The sequence below is a fragment of the Psittacula echo genome, assembly GCF_963264785.1.
Source record: "Psittacula echo genome assembly, chromosome: 5".
Classification (NCBI taxonomy): domain Eukaryota; kingdom Metazoa; phylum Chordata; class Aves; order Psittaciformes; family Psittacidae; genus Psittacula; species Psittacula echo.
Genome location: NC_137739.1, coordinates 24,536,871 through 24,553,102, shown reverse-complemented (window position 1 = coordinate 24,553,102; position 16,232 = coordinate 24,536,871). Strand labels below are relative to the sequence as shown.

Here is a 16,232-nt window from a genome sequence, read left to right as displayed (position 1 = left end):
TTATGCTTGGGAGAATACTAAAGAAATAAAACAAATGAAGGAGGGCAAGGGCAAGCCAGTGACAGCTTCTGTTAACATGAAGAGTTTGGATGAGTCCCGTAATGCTGCTTACTCCAGCTGTGTTGTCGTTCTCTTAGAACCTTTATTAAGTAATAATTAGATGCTATGTATATACGCATAGCAAATGTAAAACTTTTTATGTAAGTTTTGGTGCTCATAAGGAGTCCCTTTCACAGAAACACAACTGTAGAAGGTCTTGACATTACTGCTGGAATGGTGTCAGGTTAACTGTGGTTTCAACAGATCCCTGTCACTGATGTGTATTGATGCAGTGTGATGAGATTTCCTTCTTCTCCTATTCAGGGTTTATAATTGGTTTTGCTACAAGGTCTGCTATTACATAGCAGCTTACTTTTTGTTTTCTACAATCTGAAAGCTAATAAAGAGTAGTCATTTCTGTCTACTCTTTTTTTAACTTTGAAATCTTAGTTTATTTCCATGTAAATTCTGGTGAAGAAAAATCTGTGAGGTGTTGAAAAATAAGGAGCTTTGCTTTTAAGAAACTTCATTTGACTTAATATGAATAATCCTCTAGATAATATTAAATACCTAAGTTATTAGCTGGTTATAAAACATGTAAAACATTAGAAGGCTAAATATAAGTTAATTTATTCTATGGTCTAGTTAAAGATCTTCTGAGAACTTTTCACTTTCATTGAATTGTCTTAAACAAACCTTATTTTGACAATTCTTGACCACTGTTAGGAATTCTATAATTCTGCTTTTTTTCTTCTAGGGATTTAAATTATAATAACATGGTAGAGTTTCCTGAAGCCATAAAAGCACTGCCAAGTCTAAAGGAGTTGTGAGTATTACCTATTCTCCCTTTTTACCAGTTTTCTTTCTCCTTTTCATAAATAAAGAGGAAAAAAAACCCTGGATTTAAGAATGCTTGTCTTATTATGCAGCAGTCTAAATCAGATTAAATAATGCTAAGTGAAGCTATAATTAAAGGAAAATATAATCATCAGCTAGACAGGGAACCTATTGAAAATAATTTTGGAGCTGTTTAAGTAAGCAATTTATTCAAGGAGAACCGTTACCATAGATCCTGAATATGAGCTGATTTTGGCCCCCAGTGGCAGAATTAAGATATTCACTGATCACACGTTTTCCTTGTCCCCTCTTTAAGAGAGAAGGAAGGAGAGAGAAAGCACAGGATTATGTTTTGGGACAGAGGTAGTTTCTTTCTAATTAAATATTTTCTGTTTACCTCATGTGCAGAAGACAGAAATCATTCCTTCCAAGTTATTCCTACAGTTTGACTTATTCCTGTTTAACTACAATCCTGGTTTTGGCAGGATTGTGCATTGAGTAGGTGTGAAGAAAATGACTATTGGTTGAATCTACTGGCAGTATATTTTTAAATGTTGTTTTTTTTTTTCCTTTGCTAATATCTTTAGGGGATTTCACAGTAACTACATTTCCATAATTCCTGATGGTGCATTTGCAGGAAACCCCCTTCTAAGAACGATGTAAGTAATTTTTATGTACCTATTTTTAGTATGTAGCAGACAGTGACTGTAAGAACAAGGATTAAAACACATTTTTTATTTCCCAGACATTTGTATGATAATCCTTTGTCTTTTGTGGGGAACTCAGCATTTCAGAATCTGTCAGATCTGCATTCCCTGTAAGTAGCCTCTCAACTATACAGTAACAATAAATGGATATAAGGATATGAAATGTTGTGGCTAAGAACTCAAAATAACTAAATCTTTTGACTGCCTTATAATTTTTTTTGTATTAAGCTTTAATAAACATTGTTATTGATGGGAATATCCAGCTTGTTAAGAAGCTCTAGTAAATATACTCTGCAACCTTTTTTTTAATCTTGATTGCCTTGCATAAGACACATAACCTCAGGCCAAATGCTTAGGTTCCTACTTAAACTGCAATATATCTTAGGTGTTTTTTGAACAGGGATGTGCATTGTGAGAATGTTTTGCAGGTTAGTGTATGCACGCTCTCAAAAGATAGTTTTGAGGGTAACGAGTAAGTGAAGCAGAGCAAGGCTTTGATCTACAAACTACCTATGAGTTTATGCCCTTTTCATATGCATGTATTGATATGACTCTTATCAGTTTGATGAATTCCAGTTGTTTGCTAATGGAGGAGTGATTTATTAAGCATATTACTAGTATAAGAAGCAGTGAAAATACTTTTACACACTGTTCAAGTGTAAAACTTACACAAAAGCAGTAAGAATGTTAGAATGTCTTGTTAGTGAAAATATCTACCTGGTAGCTTACAGCTCATTTTTGTGGGAATATTTTTAGGGTCATTCGGGGTGCCAGCATGGTGCAGTGGTTTCCTAATTTGACAGGAACTGTTAACCTGGAGAGCTTGTAAGTATCTTCCACAGAAATCTTTTGCAATAATTTATTTAGTTTGACTCTCGTGAAGTGTTTGAAACATGATTAGTGGGTCTGGAGAGTGACTGCTTAATATGCTCGCTTCCTGTCAGAAAATGCAATTATATAGCTTTCCTTAATGTGGTATCTGGGTGCCTCTTAATTATTTTTTTAATAGAGTAAGCTGACAACAGCCTATGAAAAGCCCATTGGTACTAACTCCTCTCTCACAGAACTGAAAACCAGAAAAGTTGGCGCCTTCCAAACAAACAAATTGATGGCTAATCTTGCACCCTGGTAGCTGAGATACCATCCTTATTCTGCTCTTATATGTGCTTGCTGTGCCATCTACCAGCAACAACGCAAACATTTATGTCTTCCCGTTTTTTCCCCACAGAACTCTGACAGGGACCAAGATAAACAGTATTCCTGTTAATTTATGCCAAGAGCAAAAGGTGCTACGAACTTTGTAAGTATACACTTCTCTATTTTCATTTGTATCAAAATGTTTTGAAAGAAACTTAAATCTAATAGTAGAAGTATTGCTTAGAAACACTTACCCTAGTAGTTCTGTTGGAGTTGGAGATCCGATTGTGGCTTCTTGATTTTAAGAATCAAGACTCATGGCAGATTTGATGTAATGACTTATATTCCTTTTATAGGCGTGCACTGTGTTTCTTTCTTATGGTATAAAATCCATGTAAGGTGGTGCTGCAGAACAGTCTTTGCATCTTCAAACTCATTCTGCCACCACTCATTGGTAACACAACAGTAGTCATCTACATTCAGAGTAGAGTTTAATTACGGTGCTGTGACTTTCTGTGTTTGAGAACACAGGAGGGAGCATCATGAACTAAGAGAAATAGATACGAGGATTAGGAAGAGGACAGTAATACAAAGGAAAGACAGAATAATCAGTAAAAGGGTGTTTTAGAATAAATGCAAAGAAACCTAAACTAGTAAATTAAACCATTGCGAGGGGAGGGGCAAAGCTATGTTTACAAAGTATACATGCAGGAAAATTCGGAGCAAAAGCAAGTGGTGAAAAAGGGAGGAGAAAAATAGGTTCTGTTTTATAGAAGACAAACTGGGGGGGGGGGGGGAATAATGAGGTAGAATTTATTTTCAAATGGCAGTTTATCTTTTGAACAGAAATTCGAGGATGCTGTGCAAGGAGATACCAACACACTAAATAAAAATTTGCACTAAATTCCTGCACTGCATGCCATCTATCCAGTTTATTCTGAAAAAGCAGATTATTAGTAAACCTCTCAGAATTCAGGGAATTTTTACAGTGTGGTTTTGGGGTAGACGTTTATCCAGATGCAGAGGTGAAAGCAGTGAAATAGAATATAGAATATATATGTAGGTATAGGATATAGAATCAAAAATACTGGTTGGGATTTATCTCATGAGCTGTCAAAGCCACTGCAGAGGCACAGCCTATTTTTCTGTTACTTTTCAATTGCAAGGCACCAGTTTCAGTAGTTGAAGTTTGTCGAATAGTTTTGAGATGGGTGCAATTTTTGTTACTGGTTGCTGGCTTTACCTCACTGATTGAATTGTGATTCCCTTCATGATTTTCTCTAAACTGCCCGTAGTTTCTTCTCAGAACATTACTAACAGGAAGATGATGCCAATCCATTTAATGGTTACAAATGATGAGATGTTTCTAGTAGAGAAGAGCTGGACTAAGCACCTTTCTCCTGTTTTCTGTTTTGAAGGGACTTGTCTTATAACAACATAAAGGACCTGCCAAGTTTTAAAGGCTGCCATTCTTTGGAAGAAATGTAAGAAAAAAAATATGGTTTTTATCTTTATTGCCTCCTTAGTATCCTGAATCCAAGTCTCTAGAAACTTTTTTGCTTGTGTTTGATCCTAAGTTTCTAAGATTAATGACAGAGATATTACCATCTAATGTGAGAAGTGTGCTGGATAGAGAATTCAGCCACTTGTTTTTAGTGGTTAAATTTCCTCAATTAGCTAAGATTAAATTATTCATTTGGCACAAAAAGGAATCCTGTATTTCAGAATAGTATTGCTATACACATAAATGGAATGAGCATTTATGTGTTTTTCTTCTTGCCTCTTATTTCTTCAGCTCTTCTTCAGTTCCCTCCAACCATCAGCCTATGCTTGTGTAAAATGTTTTTTCCTCCACTCCCTGTAAGACACATTCAAAACCCATCTTTGCTTTTCCTTGCTTCATTGAATTTTCTTAAGCTTAATTTCCAGACCGTAAACAGTATTTCTGCCTAAGTTGTGGAACATGTTTACATATGTTCTTACTTCTCCTTCTGTCTCTACTGCGCTCAAGCTTCTTGTCTCTTGGCCAGAGCAGGGCTAATAGACTTCTCAAAGGCCTTTGCTATTATGGTCTTCACATCTTCAGGCTCGTTGTACATGTGGTTCATTGTAAAGGGAGCTACTGAACTGGAAGTACAGTTCTTGCATTAGCTCTTGAGGTGTTTCTCAACATATTTCCTTTCATAAATCTGTATTTTGAGAAATTAAAGTACGCTCAGTGTCAGAACATGCCTAAACATTCCATGCAAAATGAAGTGGATTTGCTTTAAATCTCAGTGTGATTCTTCAGAGTTTACAAAGTGTTACTTTTTGCTTGGAAATAATTCAGTCCACACTTAAGTCTCTTTCGAATTAAATGAGTTGTGAGTTGGGATTAGGCAGAGGTGCCATGAAAAAGCTTCATGGTTGTATTAACATGGCTACAGGAAACAGTAGAACTGTGGGCCTGAAAGAGGAAATGAGAAAAGCCTTGTCATTGGTAAGGCTGAATCTGTGAATTAGCAGGCACGGAGCTACCTACCCCTTGGTTTGAGGTCAGATCAGTTAGCTAATTAGTCCTCTTTATACTTCTTCACTTCGCAGTTCCTTGCAGCACAATCAAATCCATGAAATCACAGAGGATACCTTTCAAGGACTGTCCTCCCTTCGTGTCCTGTAAGTGTACATAACTGCATTCTGAGTAAAACATGATAATATTTTTGATTCCCATGTAAACAGCTGGGTGTTATAAATCTAATTGATGGCAAAAGCCCAAGTGTGCTGGATCCTAAGGTGAAGCAAACCATGTGCAGGAAATATTAGCAGCAGCCAGTTTCAGTCCTGATCTCTTGATTCTCCATTTTGTTTTTCTAGCCTATAAAGATACTTCTAAAAACATATATATATGAAGATTGAAAAAGGAGATGGTGATTTTTTGGTACTCCACTATTTTGCATTATATCACTACTATCTTACATTATATTATTACTGTATTATTCCATTTTACAGTATTTATTGGAGAGATCCTATCTGTTTTCCTCAGGATGAGCAGCCCAGTAATCAAAATTATCTCTTTCCCCTATATCTCTTGCTTTAGGAAGATTATATTAGGAACACTGACATTATCAGGACAAAAACTGACAGGTGTTTCAAAAGGAATGTCATAATATAAGTCATGGTGGTTCAGCTGGATTTTGAAATCCAACAGAGTGGAGGCCCTTCTGCTTGTTGTTGTGTTGCCTGCCAATGTGCCCTGCCGCTGGTGTGGTTGACACCAAAATGATTTTCCTGGCACCTTCACCCTGGGAGTAGGGGATGCTAGAGCCAGCTTATGCCTTGGGAACACAGGCTGTGATGATAGCGCCAGGAAGGAAGGGAAGCAGGGCAAGAATGGGAGATGGATTCTCATTTGGGGGTGAGGTGAAGCAGGATACAGCTGCCTTACCAAGGGATTTGGCTGCTACTGCACCTGGCTGACTATGGGAGAGAAAGGAAGTGGGAGGGTTGTCCAGCTTTTCTGACAAAGGCATAATGCGTTTGTCACCTTAGCTTTTTTCCCTCAGTACAGTGGCTGTTACAAAGTTTTTATAAAACTGCTAAAATAATCTCATTTGGCATTCTTTGTAGTGACCTCAGTAGAAATCGGATCCGACAGATCCACAAGGAAGCTTTCACCACTGTTGGAGCTATTGTTAACCTGTAAGTAGACTGTTCTGTGCAGCGACCTTCTCTCTCTAGTGTTAAACTGCTGAGATAGTAAATATTTTTAGCTTAAAATTGATATTTGCCCATTGTGTGTTTCATGTGTGAATGGTGAAACCTCTCACTAACTGACCATTGTTTGCAGTGCCTGCTGCACTGACAGGCATTTGCCAGGCCACAGCCTCAGTATGAGGCCTAAAAAGCCTTCTTATTTCAATGAAATGTATGCTAAAGGATCTTCAAACTTACTTTGTTGTAACAGTGTCTTAATATTCACATTTCAGAGACCTGAGTTTCAATGAACTCTCTTCAGTTCCAACCGAAGGATTGAGTGGACTGAACCAGCTTAAACTTGCAGGCAATTCAGAGTTGAAAGAAGCTTTGGCAGCAAAGAGCTTTGCAAAGCTCCGGTACGTTGGTAAATAACACCACAGAGTGCCTCGCTTATTTTGACAGTAACAACCAATAAGACAATAAATTAAGCCAGTTTAGATAATACTCATGATGAATCATAGAATGGTTTGGCAAGGACCTTAAGCTCATCCAGTTCCAACCCCCTGCCTCCCACACCTTCCACTAGACCAGGTTCTGTCCAGCCGTGAACACTGCCAAGGATGGAGCAGCCACAGCTTTTCTGGGCAATCTGTTCCAGTGCCTCAATCCCTCACAGTAAAGAACTTCTTTCTTATATCTGATCTAAACTTCCTCTGTTTAAGTTTGAACTCATTACCCCTTGCCCTGTCACTACAGTCCCTGATGAAGAGTCCCTCTCCAGCATCTTTACAGGCCCCCTTCAGAGACTGGAAGGCTGCTATGAGGTCTCCACGCAGCCTTCTCTTCTCCAGGCTGAACAGGGCCAATTTTTGCAGCCTATCTTCATACAGGAGGTGCTCAAGCCCCCTGATCATCGTTGTGTCCCTCCTCTGGACTTGCTTCAGCAGCTCCATGTCATTATGCTGAGGACACCAGGACTGTATGCAGTACTCCAAAGTGAGGTCTCAAGAGAACTGAGTAGAGGGGTCTACTCTATTAGAGTAGAGCAGAATCAGCTCCTTTGACCCGCTGGTCAGGCCCTCTGACTTGCTTCAGCAGCTCCATGTCATTATGCTGAGGACACCAGGACTGTATGCAGTACTCCAAAGTGAGGTCTCAAGAGAACTGAGTAGAGGGGTCTACTCTATTAGAGTAGAGCAGAATCAGCTCTTTTGACCCACTGGTCAGGCCCTCTGCTGAGTCCTGTATTGCCTTATGTTGGCATATGTGAAAGGGCACCTGACTGTTCTAGTATAGAAGCCACTTGCAGGCTTGGTTCCTTGGAACCTTTTATATTTTTTCTCCACCACTTGTCAGGCAGATAGCACCTGACTTTGGAGTAGTGTTTTTTGGTGGATTCCAGTTGTTACTGAACTGAGCACATCTGTCTTTCAGAGTGTGGAAAATGGGAGCAGATGCACAGATGTCTTGATTCCATAATCACCAGACTTTATAAATACATAGCTATCTGTTCTTGGAGGCAAATGATAAAGAGTCACAGTAATAATTCAAATGGAAGCCTGGTACTATTTCAGTGCGAGGTGGATCAGACAGTGATTAACTGCTTTGTGATTTCAAAGATCTTGCTGTACATTAAGAAGCAGTTAAAGATTTTTTCCCCATACTATTAATTTGTCTAAGACCAGAGAAGGAATCCATGTCACTTTTAGAATCAGGCCTCAGCGGTCCTGTAGAAACAGCAGATTGTTTTTAGGTTTTGATCTGTGTCTGAGAACTAAAGCATTGTGAGATCCTTCAGACTGATGACATTTACAAGAACAGAATTCAGAAACAATACTGCAGATAGCTGGTATTGTAACCTTGAGTCAGAAAAGTCAGCTTCTGGTCTGCTATTATCTCATTGTTTATGTGGACTTCTTAAATCTCTGTGTGCAGCTGTACTTCTTCTCTACCAGAATTAATAATATGTACCATTTCTCTTGAACTCAAATAAACAAAACAGGGAAAAAAACCCTCCTCTTTTGGGGCCACAAAATGAAGAGTGAGAAGAAAAGACATAATTTTTAAAGTCATCTGGGAATTAACTTTCTTACAAAACAGTTACTCCTTAATTAGTTTGCTTAATTAGTTTGCAGTTTCATTTGCACAGCAACACCGCAAACACTGATCAGAATTTGTTTTGTATAAGGAGTAGAATCAGTAGTAAAGAGTGCTGAACATCACAGTATTTTCATTGTACTCCTTGCAGCAGACATGTAGGTCTTCACCTGTTCTTTATCTCAGTGCAAAAATTAATGAAAAATGGTTACAACTGATCCAATTTGAAATAATAATTTTTTATTGGTGGCTGTGACAAAAAGAAGCTTCAAGTTTGGCACTCAAGTGTGCTATCTAAAAGTTATTAATAGATGATAATCTTAACGTTGGTTACAATGGGTAACACTGGTATTCTGCCTGTACTTAGGTCACTCTCTGTACCATATGCTTACCAGTGCTGTGCATTTTGGGGTTGTGATTCTTACTTAAACTCTAATGCTGAAGATTTGGGTCACCAAGATCAAGGTGCCTTGCTGGATCGTGAGAAGGGTAAGCGTTTCATTCTGCTAAACCAGCAGTATTATTTTGGGCCAGACTAGACTGAATAACAGTGTATGTTGTCTTTGAATAAGGGAATTTGGAAAATGAAAATATTTATAGGGATACAAAAGCTGTCTCTGAAAGTGCTTAGGAGTTGCTTACAGATTGGCACTGCCACGTTCCTTCTAAATGAAAGTGAAATGTATTATCTGACAGTGCAAGATTTGCCTGTTTAAAAAAACAAATAAAAATAATAATAAAAGAATAATTGCCAGTATTTTTTCTGTCATTTTCTGCCAGAACAGAAAATGTGTTATGGTTCTTAGTATTTTGACCTTTCTGTTCAGAAAGGACTTGTCCTTTCACTTAAACCACGTGGTTTCACTTAAACCATGACAGTTCTTTGTGGCGCTTCAAGGCCCATAGATCTTTCTCCAGTGATGAAAGATATTGCTGCTTTGTTATAGAGTGTTGTGAGTAGCTGGGACGTGCAATGGTAATTCAAACTGCTGCAGCGATTCCTGCACTGAGCATTTGACTTCATGTGCCAAACGGGAACGGCTCCGCTGTTAAAGTCTTGAATGTTGGTGAAGTGTTAGGCCTTTGATCTTTCAAAGGGCTACCTCCATCTTAGGCAGCTTTGCTGAATTTCACTTTTTCTTCCTACAATTAACCTGGTTTTCATTTTTACTTGAATACAGCTGATGCAGATGTTCTAAGAAATGAGGAAAATGAGGAACTGGGACAGACTATTATTCACTGTACACCAGCAACAGGTAAATCTTATAATGTGCTTTAGCATGATGTTATGCAAATAGCTGTCTGCAGAATTACGTTTCATTCCTCCTAGTCATTCTGTACACAGAAGATGAAATTCTACAAAGCTTGAGAGAAACTTCAGTTGATGTCAGTATTGTTTTGGATGAGCAGTCACAAAGATTTGGCTCAGCTTTAGACACGAAGCACTATACTGGAGAACTATACTAGGAAAAAACAAAACTTTGTTTCCATAAGCAGAACAATCAAGACTGTAATGCTTGTATTTAGAACCTGCTGTGTTTGATGCACTGCCCCCTAATTCTGTGTTACTCTTGCCAAAGAGATGTCTGTACGAATGCTCATCTGCTTCAATGAGAAGTCAGCCTGTGCTTTAAAAGCTTAACTCAAACTACTATCACTGGTGGTTTTAACTAAACTTGATATCTTTGCAGGAGAGAGAATGGGGAACACTTCAGCTAATCTGTTCCCCAGCCCTGCTGTAGCCGCATTAACTGACAGCAGAGGGCTGTTACAGGTTGCTGGAGCATGCAGTAGCATCTTAAACTGCGACAGCTACCTGTGCAATGAGTATGCTTATTGGCATATCAGAACCATTCCAATTCAGGCTTGAACAACCCAGGAGTGTTGAAAGTCTTTGATCTTGCAAACCAGTATTTCCATCCTTGGCAACTTCATTCCTGCCCTTCAGCTTATCTTCCTCGAACTGCAAATTTCCACACACGGTTCCACTTGGCTCTGAAAGCATTTGCTGTGATGCCTCCTACAACCTTGCCTTTGCCATGGGCTCTTCAGAGGATTCCTTCTGTGCCTCTTGTACCCTCATCTTTCCATAAATAGGAACACATAGATGGGGGGAACAGCATACTTCCAGAGAAGTTAGTACTGGATGAGCAGGGGGTTTCCAAGTTTTGTTTCATTCTCTTCTAAACTGGTGGTTTACATCCATTATGAAAATCTGTCAGCATTTCATATCTTGGCTAGCTCTGGCTTTAGTATACAGAATATCACAAGGATTTCTTAATCACAACCAAAAAAAAATTGTGGTCAGAAAGTCAAAATACATTATTAATGTAGCTGTACATGATCTGAGAAATAATTTGACCAATGCTGCTTATTTGCTTTTGATCTTCTGTTCACAGAATGAGAATTCAGATGGTGTGTTACATAGGTTAAATCTTTAAAGCTTTTCGCTCTCTCTTTTTGCCCATGCCAGAGATGCTGTAGCTGTAAAAGGAATGAAGAGCGTGTTCTACAAGTTCACAATTTGCCTTGTTTTTCACCAGTCCCTCCCATGCTAACAACTTGTTTTCTATACCATGCTGTCGTCTGGTCATAAGTAGGACACTCCACCCACCATCTAAGTTCTGAATCATTGCTCATCTCGTAGATCCACTTTCTGCTTTGCCTAATGGCAGGAACGGATTGCTGAACAGTGGCACTCAAGTAGCATAGCACTGAAAGCCGTGAAACTCGTCTTTCCCAGCATGAATTTCCACCTGTGGGCTGGGAATATTGGTTAAAGGGGAGGGTAATTTTTAACTCTAAGGATAACTAGACCCTGGGAGAAAGACAGGAAAATATGTTGGTTTTTTTTCTCCAAAGATGCCTCCCTGCACAGCTACTAGGAAAATGATTTTTGAAGCACAGAATTGACACTTTTACATTTCCTAAGGTGGAAGTTGTTTTTATTTATAAGTAGATTCAGCTTAGCAGGTATTTTTGCATCACATGAATGTACCGTAAAAATAATTATTCCGGTGAGGATGTCTTAGTAGTATCTGTAAAAAAAGGGATTTTATTGATCTGATAATCCAGTTAGCACCATTATTTCTTGCCCAGAAATGAAGCTTGCTCGTTTAAACAAACAAGCAGATTCTTTTTTGATTTGTCACTTCAGTAGTTTCTGGAAGTTGCTTTAGGCTTTGGGAGATTTTTGTGCTGGCATTTAATTGTTCTGCCTCGTTGCTGTTCCAGCCTGCAGGAGGGATGGGTTGTACTTACCTTTTACCTGCCTGAAGAGAGGGCACGAGCTGTGCAGAGCCAGGAGTCATGGGCTGAATCCAGCTCTGAAGCTCCAGCCCAAGGTGGTAGCACAGTCTGGGGCTTTCCTGCTCTGCCTTCAGCTCCCAGAGTGCCGGACTGCAGGGAGAGATCCCCAACTATTGTGCTTCGGACAATTAGCAGTGCCTAATGGGGATGTAGGAGGGGTTAAACTCTTCTAATTGTTACTTAAAATCAGTAGGATTTCCCTATGGAATAAATAGCAATTAGAAGGATTAGAGGGGTAAACAGGAGTAGTGACCACCTTTCCTCCTTGTCTCAGCTCGTATTATTTTCCTTGTTGGATGTATTTTATTATTTAAGCTTTTTTAAGTGGCAAAAGAAAAAGAAAAAAATCATTTTCCTGATATGACTTTCCAAGCTCACAGTGCCTTTCAGTGACAAGGGTGGGGGAGAGGGCTTGTGGTGAATTCCTGTCCCTATTAAAGCTGATAAATAGAATTTGTCAGCTGTTTTACAGATGTTTCCTTGTGACCAAAAGTTGCTTCACAAGGCATGTTTGTGAGTCATTTTTCAAGAGAACATGCTACTTCTGAAAAATTCTTTCACTTTGCAAGTTGGTTGTGAACATTAGCTTTTATTTGGTACCAGTGTTTTTTTTAATGAAGTATGAAATCTAAAGAAAATAAAAAGTATTTAGGTGGCACTAATGAAAGCTATTTTGAGTAGCTGAAATGTAATTAAGTTTGTTTAGCGAGCTTCTTTACATGAAGTATTCTCAAGTGACCATTCTTCACAGTAATTATTATTTCAGGCATAATTAATTAGTAAATAGCTTCAGCAGAATAGTTTACTTTCAACTGACCTGTTTAGCAGTTCAGCTGTGTGCTCTATTCATGAATTAATGAGGACTGCTCACGTAATACCTTTTGAAAACCTTGCTTATTAAGGCACGATTTTTTTCCTAAATTGCTTGTCCTTCTGTATTGTGTTTTCTTGTTTGTTTTTTTTTTTTTTTTCTTTCTTTCTTCTAGGTGCTTTTAAGCCTTGTGAATATTTATTGGGCAGCTGGATGATTCGACTTACTGTTTGGTTCATTTTTTTGGTTGCTTTATTCTTCAACCTGCTTGTCATGTTAACAATATTTGCATCCTGTACTCCATTGCCATCTTCGAAACTGTTTATAGGTCTGATTTCTGTCTCTAACTTATTTATGGGAGTCTATACTGGTATTTTAACTTTCTTGGATGCTGTCTCTTGGGGAAGATTTGCTGAATTTGGCATATGGTGGGAGACTGGCAGTGGTTGCAGAGCGGCTGGGTTTCTTGCCGTCTTTTCGTCAGAAAGTGCCATTTTTTTCCTGATGTTGGCAGCTGTTGAACGGAGCTTCTCTGTGAAGGAGATCATTAAAAAGGGGAAAAGCAATCGCCAAAAACAATTTCAGATTGCAGCAGTTTTTGCTTTCCTGTGCGCTGTGGTAGCAGGATGCTTACCACTTTTTTACAAAGCGGAGTACTCAGCATCACCCCTTTGCTTGCCCTTCCCCACTGGAGAAACACCTTCATTAGGTTTCACCGTAACTTTAGTGCTCCTGAATTCATTAGCATTTTTGCTAATGGCTATTATCTACACTAAACTGTATTGCAACTTGGAGAAAGAGGACCTCTCCGAAAACTCGCAGTCCAGCATGATTAAGCATGTCGCTTGGCTAATCTTCACAAACTGCATCTTTTTCTGTCCTGTTGCATTCTTCTCATTTGCACCGTTGATCACTGCGATTTCCATCAGCCCTGAAATCATGAAGTCTGTTACTTTGATATTTTTCCCACTGCCTGCTTGCCTGAATCCAGTCCTGTACGTGTTCTTCAACCCGAAGTTCAAGGAAGACTGGAAGTTGCTCAGGCGTCACATGACCAGGAAGAACGGAGCAGTGGCGATCGCCATCAACGCTCAAGGGGGCTGTGTGACGCAGGATTTTTACTACGACTGTGGTGTCTACACGCACTTGCAGGGTAACATTGCTGTGTGTGAATGCTGCGAATCGCTCCTGTTATCCAAGCCTGTGCCCTGTAAACACTTGATTAAATCACACAGCTGCCCCACACTGGCAGTGGTGCCTTGCCAAAGGGCAGATGGCTACTGGTCAGACTGTGGAACCCAGTCAGCCCACTCTGACTATGCGGATGAGGACGACTCCTTCGTGTCAGACAGCTCAGACCAAGTGCAGGCCTGCGGCCGTGCGTGCTTCTACCAAAGCCGAGGGTTCCCTTTGGTTCGTTATGCCTACAACATACCGAGAATTAAAGACTGAAAAGGCCTTTTGCCATCAGCTGTTCTAATAAAGAGGTATAAGCCTTCATAGACTGTTGCCTGTTTTGACCTTTCCGACCAGGAAGCACTTTTGTAATCATTGTTTAGTGTCACTTGTAAAGAAGGGAAGTGGGCAGTAATTTCTTGAGCCATACTTTTAAAAATAATGAAACAAATTAATTGATTGTCCTGACTGTAAATAATTGGTAAACCAAATTTGTTACCCAATATTTTTACTCTTTTCCACACAATAGTGGTTTCTTTTATACATTTTTTACATGCTAATGATGTGTTTCCACATTGTACTCCAGTTGTACTTTGCTTCTGCTATTGGTGAGGTAAGTTCTGTTGATTTTTTTTTTCTTTTTCCTGCCAAAGCACAATTTAAAAGACAGCTGTTTAATAGTAAAAGAAATTATTTTTAAATGTGACTTTTCTATAATTGAGAAAAAAGCCTCTCTTGCTAGCTTTGTATAGTGTATTCAGCATTGAATCTCAGGATGAATTTTACTGCAGGGCCAAAAAAGGGATTAATTCTCCCACATGTAACTGTGACAGCAATATAGGAATACCATGTTCGTTTTGTATTTCAGAATACTCAACTTTTAACAAAAAAGTTTTGTTACAATCAAGCACTTGTAATCCATGATACCTGTAGATGATGAAATAAGAATATTAACAGCTGTCCAGAATAATAGGGTTGAACATGTTTTTCCAGTGATGATGCATGACTTCAGGTGAACCACAGCAACTTGCTTTAGTATTAGGCAGTCAGGTCACACTGTTGGAAGGAGTATCGATGCATCAGGGGGGTGTTAGCAGTGCTGTCATTGTGCACAGCTCATGTCTTTGCAGAAAGACCGGCTAATACTCTGCGGCCTGTAGAATGTTACAGCGCCCCAATAATACCTATGAATAGACTGAGATTTTAGCAAATGGAGGGAAAACGGAAAGCATTTTTGCAATAAAGAAAAGCATTTTTCCAATTATTTTACTGAGAGTGAAGTACACTGTGCAGTCACTGATTTTCACATAAATCAGTGCAATAGTTTTAAACCATTCAAGTCCTGAGACCCAAATGATTTAAGTACAATCAGTGATCCATTTATCTATATTTAGTTTGAAATCGATTGATACAAAGTTATGAATGCATGATTAAGTAAATATATGTATGTTTCTTGAACAATACACTAAATTTAAGAGCAAATCCACTGCCATCCCAGTTACTCTGGAGACATTAAGATTTAATGCTAGATTGCTGTTTTGAGAATTAAACTGTATATACTGTTCATACAATGAATTTTTATCTTTGCATTGTAAATTATTTGATAGAACACATGATGGGAAATGTGGCTTCAGTTCATTTTGTTAATTAAAGCTACCTCCTAAACACTAGTGGCTGCCAGTAGCAGAATGTTTAAAATGTGGTTTATATACTTTTTGCATTGTAAATAGACATGGTTGTATATTGTCACTGTAATAAAACCAGAATCCTTGTATATCAAAATCATGTAGTTTGTATAAAGTATGGGAGGATTATTTACTGTATTCTGTTAATTTTGTAAGCCAAAATATTCACATGTAAAGCAAAAGGGGAGAAAACCAACCCAGAGTTGTTAATTCTTATATTTACACTCATGAATATTACATCTGCAATTAGCATGGAATGTTACATTGAAAGCAAATAAAGGGTACGTGAATACTGATTGTTATTTATCTCAATTTTTCAAAAGTTTAAGGCTGAAAATGGCGCACCTATAAAATTATTGAGCATAAATAATGTGTCATCTGCTCTCTGCTACATGTGGTAAGAGTTTCTGGAAACAATTGCCAGAACAAATAAGACAGTTGCCATTTACAAGTGGATTTATGATCTTGGACTAATGCTGACTCTTGGCATGCAAAAGGTTAAAACCTTCAGAGAAGTCCTTGCCCTTTTATGAAGCAATCTGTTTATTAAAGATTTACATACTGTGAGTTTAAACGATTTTGGAATGGCTTAGAAAAATATACAGATGATGAGTTTGGTTTTCGTACTATTGCTATGCTGAGAGTTGCAGGCAGGTTTTTTTAAAGCCATAGTTTTGTCAGAGCCTAGTCTGTTCCACACTCCCTCTATTGACCAGCCACTCACAGATAACAGGAATACTTCCCATGTGAATACTTCTC

At 38.6% G+C, this 16,232-nt stretch overlaps 1 protein-coding gene across 8 annotated transcripts in view; it reads left to right on the top strand.

Annotated features, from left to right (window-relative positions):
* Positions 1-15,557, top strand: part of LGR4 (leucine rich repeat containing G protein-coupled receptor 4) — an 89,447-nt gene extending 73,890 nt beyond the window's left edge. For 7 of the 8 annotated variants that reach the window (XM_080618042.1, XM_080618043.1, XM_080618041.1 and 4 more), the window contains 12 exons: positions 797-865; positions 1,464-1,535; positions 1,622-1,693; positions 2,340-2,408; positions 2,812-2,883; positions 4,139-4,204; positions 5,304-5,375; positions 6,327-6,398; positions 6,686-6,811; positions 8,860-8,981; positions 9,674-9,748; positions 12,788-15,557. In XM_080618042.1, the coding sequence (XP_080474168.1) occupies positions 797-865; positions 1,464-1,535; positions 1,622-1,693; positions 2,340-2,408; positions 2,812-2,883; positions 4,139-4,204; positions 5,304-5,375; positions 6,327-6,398; positions 6,686-6,811; positions 8,860-8,981; positions 9,674-9,748; positions 12,788-14,064 (2,164 nt within the window). In that variant the 3' untranslated portion in view covers positions 14,065-15,557. The remainder of the gene's footprint in view (positions 1-796; positions 866-1,463; positions 1,536-1,621; positions 1,694-2,339; positions 2,409-2,811; positions 2,884-4,138; positions 4,205-5,303; positions 5,376-6,326; positions 6,399-6,685; positions 6,812-8,859; positions 8,982-9,673; positions 9,749-12,787) is intronic. The other variant, XM_080618037.1, reaches the window with a different exon arrangement.
* Positions 15,558-16,232: the final 675 nt, after the last annotated feature.